General features: G+C 41.4%; 1 protein-coding gene across 3 annotated transcripts in view; it reads left to right on the top strand.

Annotated features, from left to right (window-relative positions):
* Nucleotides 1-1,350: 1,350 nt before the first annotated feature.
* The window catches only part of arhgef12a (Rho guanine nucleotide exchange factor (GEF) 12a), a 55,218-nt gene continuing 38,212 nt past the window's right edge, over nucleotides 1,351-18,356 (top strand). For all 3 annotated transcript variants that reach the window (XM_034294019.1, XM_034294001.1, XM_034293982.1), the window contains exon 1: nucleotides 1,351-3,125. In XM_034294019.1, the coding sequence (XP_034149910.1) occupies nucleotides 3,094-3,125 (32 nt within the window). In that variant the 5' untranslated portion in view covers nucleotides 1,351-3,093. The remainder of the gene's footprint in view (nucleotides 3,126-18,356) is intronic.

Genomic DNA, 18,356 nt, shown 5'->3' with positions numbered 1-18,356 from the left:
AGTCGCAAAAATTCCTAATTAGCTCCTGTTTTGATTTCATATTGTAACACAATAATATGTGGTAAAGTACAAGGGGGTGAGTACTTCTGAGAGTTATTGAGGGCGAATCCCCCTCTATCTCAGCTCTTTTCTCAACATTTGTTATTTCAACCGGACCATAAACTCTGGTAGATGCCTGACACTGGTCATTCTCAAACTCACTTTTGGCTGTCATTCACTTTTTGCAAACTTTATTCACACCTTTCTCCTTCAGAATACTAACTAACCAAGGAGCTATGTCTGATAAAAGCACCAGCTGAGCACAAAATCCATTTGTATGCATCCCTATATATTGTCAATGTATGACTGTTTCTCTTTTATGTTGTGTTTATTTGTATTGATTTCACTAGAAAATCTAGTCCAATGATGATCTCCTGTTGTACAGTATCGGCACAAAATGTTAATTTAAGCAGGTTGGCTGAGCGCTACCACCTACTCTTGATGATGCTGATATTACAGTTATACACACAAAAAAATGAAAGATCCGGAAGAAATGGGGTCATACAAGACACAGACAATTTTTTTAACACAGACAATTGTTAGCAACACTATAGCCCAAGACAGTTCTTAGAAATGTATAATGTATCAAATGTATTAATGACTATGTATCAAAATAGCAAAGAAAGTGTCAATTTTACACTTTGCCCGCACTACAAAAACACCTCTTGCCCCCAAATGAATGATATTAGGAAAGATTTTTAATTCTCCTTCGCTTCCTATTTTTCCACCGGCTAAGCCGAGTGTTCTATACTTGAAGTATTCAAATTGTCCACATGATGGCATTTGTAAATCGTCAATTCTTACTTAATCGTCAATACTGTACTGTATTAGAACGCTAAACCACTAATCTTCTAACACACTACTGCTAAATGCTAAAATCCTAACTCACAAAAAAATAATCTGAACCAAGAAGTGTCAAGATTAGCATACGTGTTACGACACGCTTGTTTTTATTTATTTTTTGCAGGAACACAACAGGTCTAATAAACTGTGTAGTAATTCCATCAGACCACTTTCCCCGTGATAAATCTGATAATTAGATTTTGGAGTGTCAGATGTTCTCAAATCTCAGTACGTGCATAACCTAAGTACATACATTGCGAGGTATAGATGGTGTACGAAGTGATAATCATTAAGCCAATGGTAGGCTACTTTATAACAGCGATTAGTTTGTTTCACAGACAATCAAGCTATAGTTTTAGTCTATTATACATTTCGGGCTATAGTAATATATTTATTCTGGACATCAAACAAGACCAAATTATCCCAACATTTTTATCATTATTATAGGTCTCTTGCAAGGGCATTTTTCCTCCCGGCGGAAGTAGACGGCCGCAAAAAATTGGGAGCTGTTCAGTGTTGGTCAGGGCGATTGCGTCGTTTTATCCTGCAATTTTGGGAAATACAAGTCGCTAAGTCATTTATTTTCTCCTCAGTAACATATTTGGATTGGAAACACATTGTAATGATCGCATTCTTCTAAACTGATATCGCATTTTGTTGTTCTTGTAAATAAGGAGAGGACTAGTTTACTTGCTAGTTGTCTTGTTAGCATAGCATTGTTAGGCATCCAAGGGAATTCTGCCGAGAAACAACTAAAATCGCCTGATTTGTGTGGAAACATGGAGTCAATGAAAGCTGCTTTCCGTTAGCTAGCTAAGTTTTGTGGATATTTGCAACCCCGAAGAAGATTTTCAAGTAACATTGGAAAGGCTTCCTTAAATCTTCCAGGACTTCATTATACATATTCTACAGGTCACAATTGAGAGTCGTTGGGAAGTGTGTTTTTCTGATTGTTTTTGGAATTACTTTCAGCATTATCGGAGCAACCGAAGCAAAGTTTTCCATAGAAAGAGCTCTTTTTGTTGCTAGATAGCGCTTGCTATCCAGCCAACGGCCGAGATTACAGATCAAACTAGCTAACGTTGACAATTGTAACTTCTGTCTGACGATTTTTAAGCATTAGATACCCCTTTCCTTAGCTGAAGGAAAACGTATTTTGATAGACACGTTTCTAGTTTTCTGGATATAGCGTTCCGTTTCCACCTCCCTGAAGTTAGCGGCTAGCTTGTTACTGTATCCTGGATAGCTTGTAAGCTAATTGCATCTCCAGCAAATTTTGGCACTCATTGGTTAGGAAACTAATTCAATTGCTATAGCTAATCAAAATAAGAAAATAACCTGGTTTATGCTGTACTATTGCTGCTATACTTACTAGATAGTTAGCGTTAGCTAATTTGCAACACGGGTTTCAACTCCGACTTGTCCGTTTTTAGAAATTCTTATGGTCACGAGGGGTTCTGCTCTTCCACGGATAGAGGAAAACCTGGAGGCTGGGAACACCAAATGGAGCTGAGTCAATTTTCATCATATTTAAAAAAAAAACATTTAATCTAGTCAACCAACAGACTGACTGCAATTACACCGGACCAAGCCAGATTATCTGGTTGTATTTTCGATAGGGTTTAACATTGAGAAAAATAAGTGTGACGCGAACCTTTTTGATTGACATCAAAGGATTCGTACATGGAGATAGATGCAGAAAGAGTGAAAGCGGAGCATATAGCAATATTTTCCATGGGAACAGATGTTTTTAGGAACGACCCTGACATTGGTGTCTACTGCGAAAAGGTGGAGAGCTTCTCGACGTAAAACGAGGTGTGAGTTGAGGTCCTAATTTATCAGACTCAAGAAATTGCTACAGAATGCTACAGTAGCAGCTAACGTTGCTTTGTCATCAGTGGCATATTGGCTGCTCGTTTGAATTACATTTTATTGCAAAGGATCGCACAACTATTGAATTCCGTCGTTTCTTTCAGTATTAGGACGTAACCAACATTGTTTTCACCTGGAGTCTGCTGCCTGCTCATTTTCATAGTATTGTGCTTTTGATATTCAGCGCTCAATGTTGTTGATTTTTTATGTCATCACTTTAAAGCTTCTCATCAACATAAACGGATGTTAGGAAGGCTTCTTTTCAAAGAGACTATCTTATTATTATTTGGAAAATGCTAATTGGATATAAATCACAGCAAATCTAGAAACGGAAGCCCAATGAGCGACACACAGTCCACTATCACTGACAGGTAAGTACAACCTATTCCATTACGTAGCCTCGTTTATCACATCCAACTGCCAATGTCAGCGGGCCTCCTGGCTGCTCCTTAAACTTTTTCTTTCAAAGAATATAGTGCAGGCGACATGCCATGTTATGCCTGATCTCAGTTTTTGTAAAGGCTTGCATGAAATATTTTTGCTTTTGGAAGTTTCTACAGGCTGTATTCGAATGGCAGTTCTTATCAGGTCATGTTATTTTGTCCATACATTTGACAGATTCTGTGGTCAGCCAATAGAAGTTGAGCCATGCCAACGTGTCAGTGCACAGATGTTATGGGTCGCCATTGGCCTTTTTACTAATGTACAGGTATCGCTGATAATTTCACCTGTACCTGATTAAGATTAATTGGGATAGGAAAAATGCATGCTTATATGAACACTTGCAGTTATTAAATGTTATGTCTTTATTTCCACAATGGAAGAAGTCAACACTTCAAACATTAATCTGAAAATTGCGCATTTGGATTGGACTTCATTGGAATTTTGGGTAAAAAAACAAATTTGGACAAAAACAAAGATTTTCAGAGTGTAAATGGATTATAACCTGTGTAGTTAGAATTTAAAATGCTGATGGTCAAAGTTGTAATAGATCATATGAAACATATCACATAACTTTTTTTCTTTTGTTATTCTGTTGGTTACTGTTTTTTTTTTATACTTATAATGAGGCATGCATTTGTGGTTTCTTGCCAATATACCACTAAGTGGTGTATCCAGAGATGTAGAAGTGTCCCAAATCCCCTTTGCTCGAGTCCGAGCTGAGTCACAAGTTACTATGGCCAAAGTCTATATTCTAGTTCTTGACTCCTGGTCCTAATGCTCAAGTCTTAGTACATCGGTCCATATGACCAAAACATGTTCTATTTACCCAGTCAAATGTAGTGCAGTGGCAGGTGGGATTTGGTTATTTAATGGTCTATCTTTCCTTTTTTTAATTTTTCTATCCCACCAAATGTTTGCATGTTGTCTTTTGGCAGTGGTTAAAATACCAGGGGTGTTTTAACCTCAATGAGTGTTTGGGAAATAATACCAGGGTTGTACTATTTCCAGAATCTGCGCAGAGTTGTCACATGCTGCGTAAACATATATGTAGACTAAAAGAAAAATACATACTTAAGGACCCTTTTCCAATAATACAGAGTTAAAAAAAATTAAGGGTGAAGAGATTGACATTATCAGTGATTGTTTTTTGAACCCCAGTCTGATTTCCTTCCTATTCTAGACCCCCCCCCCCTTCCTACTCTTTTTAGGGGTTTGAAAGGAGACAAAGGATGCACCATAACAGGTGTTCTGAGTTTCATATATCTGGAATGGTGTCATTATGTGTTGTAGCCTAAACTGTTATAATATAGGCAATGTTTGTGAATAGAAAACCAAAGCCCCTAGTTTGGTAAGCAGTGGTGTAGTGCATGTAGTCTGCACTAAAAAGAAATGTGCAAGAAGAGCATCGTTCATATTGACAGGCAGGCCTGTTCAACAATTTTATGCAGGAAGGTATTGGGTGAATTGACTCTAGACTTGAAGCACGGATACCACCTGCCATGCTTGATGTGGCAGTGTTGCAGTAGTAATAGTGAAGGGTATTTTCAGTGCCTTCCTTTGACACTGTAGAGGTCCTGGAGGACAGGGAGTTTCCTCTGACACTGCCTGGTGTAGATGTCCTGGACGACAGGGAGCTTCCTCTGACACTGCCTGGTGTAGATGTCCTGGACGACAGGGAGCTTCCTCTGACACTGCCTGGTGTAGATGTCCTGGACGACAGGGAGCTTCCTCTGACACTGCCTGGTGTAGATGTCCTGGACGACAGGGAGCTTCCTCTGACACTGCCTGGTGTAGATGTCCTGGACGACAGGGAGCTTCCTCTGACACTGCCTGGTGTAGATGTCCTGGACGACAGGGAGCTTCCTCTGACACTGCCTGGTGTAGATGTCCTGGACGACAGGGAGCTTCCTCTGACACTGCCTGGTGTAGATGTCCTGGACGACAGGGAGCTTCCTCTGACACTGCCTGGTGTAGATGTCCTGGACGACAGGGAGCTTCCTCTGACACTGCCTGGTGTAGATGTCCTGGACGACAGGGAGCTTCCTCTGACACTGCCTGGTGTAGATGTCCTGGACGACAGGGAGCTTCCTCTGACACTGCCTGGTGTAGATGTCCTGGACGACAGGGAGCTTCCTCTGACACTGCCTGGTGTAGATGTCCTGGACGACAGGGAGCTTCCTCTGACACTGCCTGGTGTAGATGTCCTGGACGACAGGGAGCTTCCTCTGACACTGCCTGGTGTAGATGTCCTGGACGACAGGGAGCTTCCTCTGACACTGCCTGGTGTAGATGTCCTGGACGACAGGGAGCTTCCTCTGACACTGCCTGGTGTAGATGTCCTGGACGACAGGGAGCTTCCTCTGACACTGCCTGGTGTAGATGTCCTGGACGACAGGGAGCTTCCTCTGACACTGCCTGGTGTAGATGTCCTGGACGACAGGGAGCTTCCTCTGACACTGCCTGGTGTAGATGTCCTGGACGACAGGGAGCTTCCTCTGACACTGCCTGGTGTAGATGTCCTGGACGACAGGGAGCTTCCTCTGACACTGCCTGGTGTAGATGTCCTGGACGACAGGGAGCTTCCTCTGACACTGCCTGGTGTAGATGTCCTGGACGACAGGGAGCTTCCTCTGACACTGCCTGGTGTAGATGTCCTGGACGACAGGGAGCTTCCTCTGACACTGCCTGGTGTAGATGTCCTGGACGACAGGGAGCTTCCTCTGACACTGCCTGGTGTAGATGTCCTGGACGACAGGGAGCTTCCTCTGACACTGCCTGGTGTAGATGTCCTGGACGACAGGGAGCTTCCTCTGACACTGCCTGGTGTAGATGTCCTGGACGACAGGGAGCTTCCTCTGACACTGCCTGGTGTAGATGTCCTGGACGACAGGGAGCTTCCTCTGACACTGCCTGGTGTAGATGTCCTGGACGACAGGGAGCTTCCTCTGACACTGCCTGGTGTAGATGTCCTGGATGAACAGGGAGCTTCCTCTGACACTGCCTGGTGTAGATGTCCTGGATGAACAGAGAGCTTCCTCTGACACTGCCTGGTGTAGATGTCCTGGATGAACAGAGAGCTTCTTCTGACACTGCCTGGTGTAGATGTCCTGGATGACAGGGCGCTTCCTCTTGACACTGCCTGGTGTAGATGTTCTGGATGACAGGGAGCTGCTTGTCGAACCACACTCTAAAAGAGGCTTGCTATTAATGGCGATGTAGTTGCTGTACCAAACATTGCAGCAACCAGTCAAGATGCCTTCAGTTGTGCAGCTGTATGTTTTTCAGGGTCCGACGGCCCGTAGTGATGCCGACCTAGTATGGAACCTCAAGCGTTCTACTCGCTACGCTTCGGCCCTATCGCTGCAGCCATGCTCCCTCCATTTTCTGTGGTGTTGAGGGGGGCGGTTGTTTCCCTGGCACCTCGCCACCTGGTCTCGGACCTCCTCGTCATGGACTGCCTCGTCATCAGTGATCAGGCCTTCATCCGTCGTCGTCATCAAACCTGGCACCAGTGTTGGAGTTGTGCGCAGTTCTGCACGCACCTGTACTGTTTGTTAGGGTTGTCCAATGTTTTCATGGCCACAGATGCCATGAAAACAAGGCATCTGAATTGGAGTAGGTCTGGGTGCTAGTGCTACTGGACGAAAGTCATTTTAGGCGGACTGCCTTTGCTCTTGTGCACAGGGACAATGGCGGTCGGCTTGAGACCAATTTTGTGTTATGGGCTGGACGGAGAGAGAGTTGACAGTGTCGTGGAAGAGAGCAGCCAGCTGGTCGGTGGAGTACACACCCTGGTATTTCATCATGGTGTTCCATCTGGCTCTGTTTAAGTGATGCTTATAACCTATATTAAAACAACAAACCAACATGTGGCCCTGTCGTTGCAGTGTTGTTCTGAACAAAAGTGCTGAACAAGCAACACAGCAACACCCCTTATCGTTGCTCAACGCAGCACTATAGCCTTCCCATTGAAATTGCTCTTTTTAGTCGTGACAAACCTATGACCATTTACAACCGTCTTGGCCACAACCATTGATTACCAACAGGGTTATTGTTGCAACACCAAAGACGGAGTACATTTGATTTGAGCTGGTTTAAGTGCATCAGCCACAGTCTTGGTATTTGAGTGTTTGTGGAGTGACTGTCTGTTGATGAGGCCCAAATAGAGAGAAGGTGCAATTTGATCCTCAGCTCCTGGAAGCCCACGTTCCTGCAAATAAGGAAATCAGATTCATCAACTACAGTACAATCAATGATAATATTTTAGTTTTTCTACACAGAAGATCATACACAATTATTTGCTCATGCTACTTAAATTCAAATGAGGTCACAGGCCCCCCAAAAAAACCACTTGCGAATCTCTCTCTCTCACTGCTTTGGTTTGTTTAAGTTGTGTGCATTGCCCAGCGTGGGACTGTGCGGTCAGTGCATGCGGTTAGCTCTTTGTCATGGAGTTTTGCTGATCTCCACTTTTTTTTTTCCTCCCACCCCCCCTGAGGCCATCCCGGGGAAGTGGTGACATCACTGATAAACAATGCTTTTCACTGGGACCGCGCCCCCTTTCGGCCCTCTTCCACAGGTCTTCTGGTCTGGCAGTCAGAGGAAGGCCAGAGTGGTCTGTTGCTCTACCTGGCTGTTTGAATGACAAACAAGACAGTATCTGTGGAAGGTTTTTGTAATTCGTGTTTGGCATTCACAGTGCTCCTAACATAGGTTGTTGTGACAATATTGTTTTGTCCGGCCTCAAGTTTTTGCTCTGATGCTGTGTTCATAACCATGTGGGAGGTTAGAATTTCCCGGTTGTTAAGTTGTAAATACCATTTAAATGCGTGCTGATTAAAATGTATAATGCTTGTAAGTATATTTTAGAAAACACCCATTAATAGATTCATTTTTATGTGGTACATTCCCACTTCCCACTTGGATATGAATGCACTATGATAGTACCTGAGATGCGCTGTTGTGCAAATAAAGGGAGTTTGTCTGTAGCACGATAGGACACTTCTCCTCTTCTACTTCAGGGTAATGTGATCAGCAGTGACTGCTAAGGAAATGCAAGTCAGGGTGCATTTCCAAATTTTTCTGACAACTTCATCTCTGGCTTTCTTATAAAGAGCAGGTTTTAACCCCTTCGCTCACTTAAACTATGTCTCAGCAGGCTCAACACTGAAAAAGGCTATGAAAAGGTTTATACATAGCTCTGAAACAGGCTACTCCCTAGGGTTTACACTAGCCGGCAAATGCTGGCTTTCCACCGGTATCGCATGTAGTTGTCCGGCAGATGAAAATATCAACAGCCAAAATGTCCGGTGGGAAATATGCCAAATAAATAAATTGATTCCTAGCATATTAAATAGCCTAATATTGTGTGCCCTATATGATCTGTTGCCAAGAAAACAACAACAGCAGCCTCCGCTTGCTGTTTCAGTAAGACATTACTGTGTGTTTGGTCATTTGACTAAGTGTGGCAAGCCACTCAAAAGCTGCGCACTCCGGCAGCAACTCCAGCAACGACTAAATATTGAAGGCGAAGCAGACATCCCTGGGCCGGTAATAAAATAAAAATAACTGAGGCCAGCTAGACCACAGAAAAGCGTTTGATATAGCCTTACTTACGTAGAAACATGTTTCAACGTTTTGGCCTAATATGCCCTGGGACAACATGTCCATTATCTTATTAGGGATTATGGCTGGAAAGGACAAAATCCGACTTTTTGTCTGTCGGCAGAAAGTATAGTGTAGACTCTGCTACTGACAATGTTTATACATAACTCTGTAAATTGCTTTTGTTCCTAAATTTAATATTTAAATGATAACTGAAAATCCTCCAGTTCAGTTTTTTCTACCAGGCCACCGGCCATTGCACATAACTAGTTCTCTGCCTCGTTTAGACTCCTTGAAAAGGTATAGTTAGATTTCTTTAGATGTATATTTAATAAAGAAGCACGTGTTGGCTACTTCAATTTCTGCGTTACAGAGATTGCGATGGAATCACAGAATGCAGACATAAACACAACATTTTGTCAAGTGTTTTTTGTATATAAATATATTGTGCATTCGGGAAAAGATTCAGACCCTTTTTGTTTTCAGTCCTATTCTAAAAGTGTTTAAATGTACTTTTCTCATCCATCTGCACACAATATTGCAAAGGCAGGTTTTAGAATTCTTTGAAAATGTGTATATAAAAAAAACACAAATCATGTGTTCTTCTTATATTTACATACAGTACCAGTGACAATTTTAGACATGTTTTCAAGTGATTGGGTAAGTGTCTCCAAACTTTTCATTGGTACTGTAAGTGTTGAGACACTTTGAAATAGCCCTTGAAATTGAGCTCAAGTGCATCCTGTTTCCATTGAGCACCCTTGATCTTTTACAGCTCGATTTGAGTCCACTTAATGTGAATTTAATTGATTGGAAAACATTTGGAAAGGCACACCTGTCTATACAAGGTCCCACAGTTGACCGTGCATATCAGAGCAAAAACCAAGCCACGAGGCCGAAGGAATTGTCCGTAGAGCTCCAAGATAGGATTATGCCAAGGCAAAGATCTGGGGAAGGGGTTCATCACATTTTCCGCAGCATTGAAGGTCCCCAAGAATTGAGTGGGCTCTGTCATTGTGTAATGGAAGAGGTTTGGAATGTCCAAACAGCAATCCTCAGTAAAAGCCACATGACAGCGATGTCTGGTCACTACCATAAAGGCCTGATTGATGGAGTACTGCAGGGATGGTTCTGGAAGTTTATCCCATTGCCACAAAGGAGCTCTGAAGTCGGGTTCTCGGTCATATTCCCACTTTTGGTGTTTTGATGATGATGATGGTGGTGGAGAGCGACGGTACAAACACATTGGTCCAAAATCCCCCAAAGGCGGTTTAGATCTGGTGACTGCGAAGGCCATAGCAAATGATTCACGCCATTTACATACTCCTCAAACTATTCAGTGGCCCACAGTGCCCTGTGGATGGGGGGCGTTGTCGTCCTGGAAGAGACCTCTCCCATCAGGATAGAAATATTTCATCATAGGATTAAGATGAGCACCCAGAATAACTTTCCAACGACTTGATTTGCAGTGACCCTTCCCCCTAAAGGGACAAGTGGGCACTGCATAACAGAGCCTCCAGACACCTCCCTGCAGGGGTCAGGAACTCACACCCGTACAGTTCTCTTGGTGTACGCCACATTTGCACTCGCCCACTTGTCAGGAATATGGTGAAGGATGACTCATCTGTCCATCTCTTTTCTCTATGTCTCTGTAGACCAGTGCCTATGGTTTCTACGCCACTGAACTCTCAAATGTGCATTTGTCTTTGTGTTGAGGGGTTTAGGCACTGCAATAAAACTTTTATATCCCTCTCTGTGTAGTTCTCAATGCACTGTTCTTGCTGACACAGCCGGATCTTCCGTTAAATATTGCAGAAATGCACCAGCATCATGGTCATTGAATGTGCACTTTCGACCACAATTTCCGACCCGATTTACCGATGTTTTTCCCGTAGATGTAAATGCAGATGTAACTGAAGTCACAGTTCCTATTGCAACACCAGCCAGTTTAGCAGTTTTTGTGCCTGAAGTTCCTGCCATTGGTGCCCCAAAGTCATTTGGATCCTCTCCTCTTGCCATCTCCAAAATCTGGGCCTGCTCAGTATTTTTATACATGCCACAGTGCATGATGGGATGTTGGCTGCTTAATTGTATCATGCAGTTCACCTGTGTGGAAGCATCTGCATTTCTTATCTTCCTCCACATTCATTTGTGTTTTACATGTAATTTGTTTAAACTTTCTTTATATTTTATTAACAAAGACCTTCCAAAATGTCTTAACAGACAATTAACAGACAATGTCAAAGTTATTTTGAAGTACACATTTCCCTTGCTGTTATTGTACATTATACAATGCTGGATATAAATGTAGTAAATAAGATAGATAAGGTATTTATCTCTCAGAACTGCTCTAATAAATGCTGGTCTTTGGATAAGGAGTGAATTGTCATTTAAATTAGCAATATTTCTGAAGATCCTGAGGTGCTTTGACATAGTTGGCTGCATTAAAACCACTTAATTGTCCTCCCTAGAACATCAAGTTAACTTTTTCGTTCACCAGGAAATGTTTCAGGTAGATTCAAAATCTGCCAGCCACTAATTTTGGCAGCCAACCCCTATACCTTTACTCCATAAAACACAAAACGGACAAGTATGCCGCGTAATGATTCCAAACAAATATTATTTCTAGCAAGGTGTGAAGTGGCATATGGCTGCTCAATTTACAAAATCTAGTGACTTCACCCGAATCTACTCTAACCAAAATATCACAGAATGGAAATATTCAGCTGCGCCTGAAAGCCGGTTACCGTGGAAACAGCGACAACAGTACTTGCGTGCGTCTGTATCGCCACTCGCTAGCTGACCAGAGTCTGACTGTCCTGTAGTAATTTGACGTTGTTGCTAGCAGTTGTTGTTTAAACACCACGTGTGTGAACAAAACTATGAAAGAAAAAAACAAACACTGGCTTCGGGAGATTTTTGGGTGAAAGGTATCTTGCAGTGGAAATGAATCTTTCACTGATCCGCTACGGTATTGCACATGATGTTGGCTGGTCTATTTAGTGTGTGCTGGATTCATTGGCTTGCTCCAACTATGTGGACAGTGTGCTCTGTGTTTCTCTAGTCGCACATTAATACAATAGCAACTTTTCTGTGTGCCATGAAAATTTAAATTAATGGGTCTAACAAAATGTTAAAGTAAGGTATTTGTTTCTCTTGCTCTGGCCGCTATAGTTTTGCCATGCCGGAGCTCCAAGGTAAAATTAACACAGTGGAAAAGCTGGAAAGCTCAGCCGGTCTGATTTATCCTCAACCACTTTCACATGTTTCTAATTTATCATAGGCTAAGTATGTAATTCCCAAATGTTTTACATATATTGCCATATTTAAATGTGTAGCTTATGTCATTGGAATGTATGGTTTTGAGTGTATTACACATTTTACGATTTTTTTCTGATAGGTGTCTCTTAAGACACCTTTGTTCATTCCTTGACCAGAAAGCCTCTGTTTATTAGTACTTTGCAGATGGTTAAATACATGTATTCACTAGAGGCAATGCCCACTTTGATATGCTCCTCAACTTTATCTTTACGGTCTGTGGTCATGGGTCCGTTTGCATAGTAATGGCCCAATCTTATTTTTCATTTGACATGTGGTATTCTTTTTCATCATGCGACTTCTCACCCTACAAACATCTAAGCCAGTCATGTTAGCTTACAACATTGAGAGAACTGGGAGCCCTGAGTCACTCTGACTGTTGTGCAGCATGCTTCAGTGTGTCTTAGTGAGGACGTTCAAACCAGAACTTTAGATAACTCTGAATTTTCTGGTTCCCAAAGAGCTTGATTTATATAGACTGATTAGAAACCATAGCAACAAGTGCTCTGGATCAAAGCCGCTATATCAAACTCAACTTAAGAGTTTAATATAGCTAGCTCTGGACCTCGTAGGTTAGGAGTTGAATTCAAGGTTAACTTGGTCCTAAAGACAGGGCATTTCTCCCAAACAGATTCTTGTCTGTCATTATCTACATCACTATTGCCTACCCCACTTTTCTGTTCAAATGTTTTTGCTCCCTTGGGAATATAACTAAATTATCAGGTTATGGAATGACGGTTTCATTGCTATTGTTACTTAAGCTATTGCAACTTTCATAGTAGAATACAGCCCTGGCACGTAATATCGCCTGAGTTAAAAATGCAATAAAAATGCTCTTTAGAGTGAAAGCATTATTACTAATCACCCATGTGTGTTACGCCTATTATATATTTGCATTGTGCCACTTCATGCATTCACTGTCTGCAATGTTTTTTCTGCAAAGCTCTCTGAAATTGAGTAGTTAGCTTCTTTCAAAATATATTTCTCTGTAACAGCAGATATGGTAACCTATGAAACTCACCCAATCATAGTTTTCTAATACAAACTGCACAATCTTTTCAAAATAAAGAGTAGTTAAAATGGACGAATAATCTCTTGATTTGTTTTTTATGAATTTACTTTTAACCTGCCTTTTTTTGGTCAGGTAACGATTTTATAATATTCTATGAGATGTCTGGACTGGGCTTAATGGGTACAATTAACAAATTTAACAATGTTTTTATAGAAATATGGAATTTGTGAACTTTGACACTGATATTCTGATCCATCAGTAATATAGTAAATGCATAGCTAACAGGTTCTGCTCCACAGTCCAGGTTGGTGATGCTAATGTTAATTATTATGCAACTCAACTATTAATAAACCAACGGTTTCTCACTTCAGAAACTCAACTCATGCCATGTAGCAAGCAAAAACAAGTTCTCCAAAAAAAGCACACAATGACACTTGTTTTTGTTTTAACATATGTTTATCTCCAGAGGCGGAATTAGTACAAAGTAAAAGTACTCTGCTATGTTCACCAGTTTTGGGGAGTTCCTAAGTTAGAGAAAAATTACCAGAGAAACAGAGTTCATAACAAACCAGTGATGATAATTGGACAGTTACACTCCCTTTTACTTAATTGATCACTGGTTTGTTTTGAACTCCCTTTACCTGGTTACTTAGATCGTAGGTAGATGCTTCCCTAAAGTGGTGAACGCAGCCGAGCCCAGTTGAGTACTTGTTCTTTCTACCTCTGTTGATTTATCTTTCTCTTTCATTATGCTCAAATGTGTTTTCTATGCAGGTGCTAATGCATCACAGTCATGTTCTTGTGAGATAAGAGCTTGGAAATAATGTTTTTTGCTTCAGAATAATGTGTTCCCATGCTTTAGATTACTTCAGCTGTACACATCTTTCTACTGGTGGTCTTTTTTAATTGTGTTTTTTATTTTCAACATGATTCATTAGTTGTAGGACCAGAAGTAGATTTTTTTTCTTCTTCTTTAGGCATCACGTCTTAAAACATAATGTTTGTTTTCATTATAATATAATTTAAGTCTAACTATGGTTGGATGTTTGAATTCACTCAATAAACAGCTATACCTAATATTTCAATACAAATTAACCAAATAGGCTCAATAGGTTTGTAAGTACTATACAGTAAATTATATGTACTAGGAGACAAGTTGCTCGCGTTTATGAATAGGAATGTTGTCCCATTCTTGTCTAATACAGGCTTCTAGTTGCTCAAATATCTTAGGTCTTCTTTGTCGCACCTTCCTCTTTTTGATGCGCCAAATGTTTTCTATGGGTGAAAGATCTGGACTGCAGGCTGGCCATTTCAGTACCCGGATCTTTCTTCTATGCAGCCATGACATTGTAATTGATGCAGTATGTGGTCGGTCATTGTCATGTTGGAAAATGCAAGGTCTTCCCTGAAAGAGACGACGTCTGGATGGGAGCACATGTTGTTTAGAACTTGGATATAACTGTCAGCATTGATGGTGCCTTTCCAGATGTGTAGGCTGCCCATGCCACACGCACTCATGCAACCCCATACCATCAGAGATGCAGGCTTCTGAACTGAGCGCTGATAACAACTTGGGTTGTCCTTGTCCTCTTTAGTTCGGTTGACATGGCGTCCCAGTAGATCACGGGCATCCAGTATGGTTTTCTGACCTTGACCCGTACGCACAGAGATTGTTCCAGATTCTCTGAATCTTTGGATGATATTATGCACTGTAGATGATGATAACTTCAAACTCTTTGCAATTTTTCTCTGAGAAACTCCTTTCTGATATTGCTCTGCTATTTTTCGCCGCAGCATTGGGGGAATTGGTGATCCTCTGCCCATCTTGACTTCTGAGAGACACTGCCACTCTGAGAGGCTCTTTTTATACCCAATCATGTTGCCAATTGACATGATAAGTTGCAAATTGGTCCTCCAGCTGTTCCTTATCTGTACATTTAACTTTTCCGGCCTCTTATTGCTACCTATCCCAACATTTTTGGAATGTGTAGCTCTCATGAAATCCAAAATGAGCCAATATAAAGTGTCCCAACTTTTTTGGAATCGCGTTTGTAAATTAAATTGCAGGAAGTAGTAGGTTGTCAAATTTTCACCTAATAATGACAAATCTATATATGCGTGTTACATGGATGTAACAAGCATATATGTTGGTGAAGACATTAAACAACACAAACAAGTTTTTTCTCTTATAAAAATCCAAAGATGTTAGTGGGCTTAAAGGGTACCTGGCCTTAATAGGTTCTCTTACCCTACCCTTACCTTCCCCTTCTTTGTTCTGTTTATTATTGCTTAGGCAGCAAACTAAGTAAGATTTTTTTGTTTCTTGTGAAACTTTGAGGATGTTTTCTGCAAATTAGATTTTATAGAGACAAGGGCTCTATAAAATCTGTTTTATTTGTCTGTGATTCCATTTTATACACACACAACAAAAAATAAATAAAAGACACTCTGAAGTTTATTTTAGTAAGTGCTTTCAAAAAAGGTACTAGTACAATACAGTGCAACTAGTAAATGTACTTACATGACATTTCATTTTTGGAGGGGGTGCTCTTATCTTCAAACTATTCAAACTCTCCTGAGTAGTTTGTACAATGCATTCACTGCGGCACTGAATAGTGTTTCCGCCACAAAAGGATCACTTTTACATTACAGTGGCGAGGGACAATATAATGTGCTTGGATTTATAACACAATGCCTCTCCAAAGGTAATGCGCATAAGCAGATTAACAACAATGATAACATCAAAATTGGTAATGTCCTCTAGATTATTTTAAGCTCTAACCTTTTATCAATGTGCTCCCCCTTATACTCTTTCCCTGATGTAAATTATTATTTAAAATAAATAAATAAATATCTTTTTTTAATATTCTTTTTAATATGCACCGCAGATTTATATTTTGAAGTCACAATAAGATGACTTGAAGTCCTAGTGTTGCAGCTGAGTGTATATAACGTTTCATTGCAGACTTTTATTCGAAACCCGGAGATCTTACTGTTGCTGCCGAATCGCTAATGTAGCCTGCATGACGCTAATCAATTGTAGCCGATTGTCGCTAACGAGTTGTAACAGTTTGCTAGCTTCACTACCTTTAATTAATTGTGGCTCAGAAGATGGGTAGGCTATCTTCTTTATATCAATGTGATAGCCACTTACTGACAATTCAACACAAACATGTGCGTGCACATACACAGACAGTTACGTTTCTCTGATCTAACAAACTAGTTTGATTCTCAGCATCAGGTTCAGGACTTTGCTGTGCTCTGACGCTTGTGCGTTAGTAAACTGCGTGAATGTAAGCTGTGCTCAGTTTGGTAAAAGAAATCATATTTAAAAAAACTAGAAAAAATTGTGTGGCGGCGCATCACAATTTTAAACGAATGACAATAAAACAAAAAATATATATAATTCAAATTCCGTGTTTGTCTGGATTCCGCAATTCTGTCCGCGTTTTCCACATCGTGGAAATTTATAGGGCCCTAAGAGACCAATTTATCTTTGGGATTTACTTTTTAAAATGGTTCTGTACTTAGCAGCAAAACATGACCCTTTGAAAACAATATATTATTATGTTTAAAAAATTTGCCCTATGCCTGATACTAAGCTTAATACTCTGAAGAGTTTAGCCTGTAATGTCTTTCTGTTTTGTGAATTGCCTCTGTACTGCACTTGCCTGCAGTAAAGGTTTTCTGGAACTGCTTGTGCGCTCCACTGATTGTTCTTTGTTCATGCGTTGTATGCACTTTTTTAGCAGATGAACTGAGCATGCATGGCTGAAGTATAAATCCGGCCGTTTTCCAGAGTTTTCCAATATTTTATATGGGTAGTTATATCTGGAGACTCATAATTCCTCAGGTTTTTCAAGTTAAATAAACAAATTATAATATATATTTTGCTCTTCACTTGCTTTCCCTAACTTAGACTAGCATTCCCCAGTTTTAATTGCCTCTGTGGGTCATCCATTGTAGGTTGACTCCGGCTCTCACTCGAGTGTAAATTAGGAAATGTAGAAGGTTTCTCTCACACCTTGCTGCCACTTTTGCAGACACACACCAACTCTCACCATTGCTCATTTCCAATCCCATATCACCAGACCCAGCAGCTTTAGAGGAAAGTTACAAAAGGTATTTGTTGAAGAATGACTGGCCAGACGGCCACACCTTTACAATATGCAGGTGTTGTTAGTGTCAGCCTTTTTTCTTTTGTTGTCTCTAAAGATTTAGTCCTACCTGGTAACTAAAAAGCAGGAATTAAGTTTTTTTCAGACGCTGGTGAGTCATTCTTTTCAAAGCCCAGTATTTCTTTTTATCCTAACCATGGTTGGTTGCCCATCCTTGCCATCAAAATCACATTCTAAATGTTGTTAGTCGAGTTAATATTTAAGCTGCTGCCTAATTCCAAATGCTTACTGCATTGCGGAGACAAACAGCTAGGCTAAGTGAGGAGTGGGGAGAATACTATCTAGTCCTGTCTTTTTCTTAACATGTAGCCTAGTATTTTCTAAGCAGTTTGGTAGAAGTTGTTGACCCAGAGTGAGGAGCCATTGGAGGCTTGCTACTGCCCCAGGGCTGGGGGTGGGGTACGAGCAGGGGGACCCACCACCACGCATCTCACTCTGTGATGCTGATGCTACTGGACACGGTGTCTTATTTGTAAAGAAGAGCTGCAGGGCCAAACGTTACTTTCACTTCACAAGAGACAGACAGGATTGCCACAATGGAGAGGAGGACACGGTGGAAGGCAGCCTACAGTTGTCCCTGTGCAGAGAATTGCCAGTGTGTCTTCACATGTCTGTACTGTGGTTTCAGAGACCAGGGAGTAGGCCCACCCAAATCTGTGTTGACCTACGGTTGTCCCTGTGCAGAGAATTGCCAGTGTGTCTTCACATGTCTGTACTGTGGTTTCAGAGACCAGGGAGTAGGCCCACCCAAATCTGTGTTGACCTACGGTTGTCCCTGTGCAGAGAATTGCCAGTGTGTCTTCACATGTCTGTACTGTGGTTTCAGAGACCAGGGAGTAGGCCCACCCAAATCTGTGTTGACCTACGGTTGTCCCTGTGCAGAGAATTGCCAGTCATGGCTAGGGTGGCATACCGCAGGTTAGAAAGTTATCCTCTTAGCTTTTCCTTTATGTAGGCTTTCGTAAAGGCCCTGCTACACTTCAAGTGTAGGAAATGACGTCGTCAGGTCTCAGGTTGTGCGTGTGCAGATGTCACTTCAAGGTGAC

Source organism: Esox lucius, chromosome 1, assembly GCF_011004845.1.
Source record: "Esox lucius isolate fEsoLuc1 chromosome 1, fEsoLuc1.pri, whole genome shotgun sequence".
Lineage (NCBI taxonomy): Eukaryota > Metazoa > Chordata > Actinopteri > Esociformes > Esocidae > Esox > Esox lucius.
This window is presented reverse-complemented; position numbering and strand designations above follow the sequence as displayed.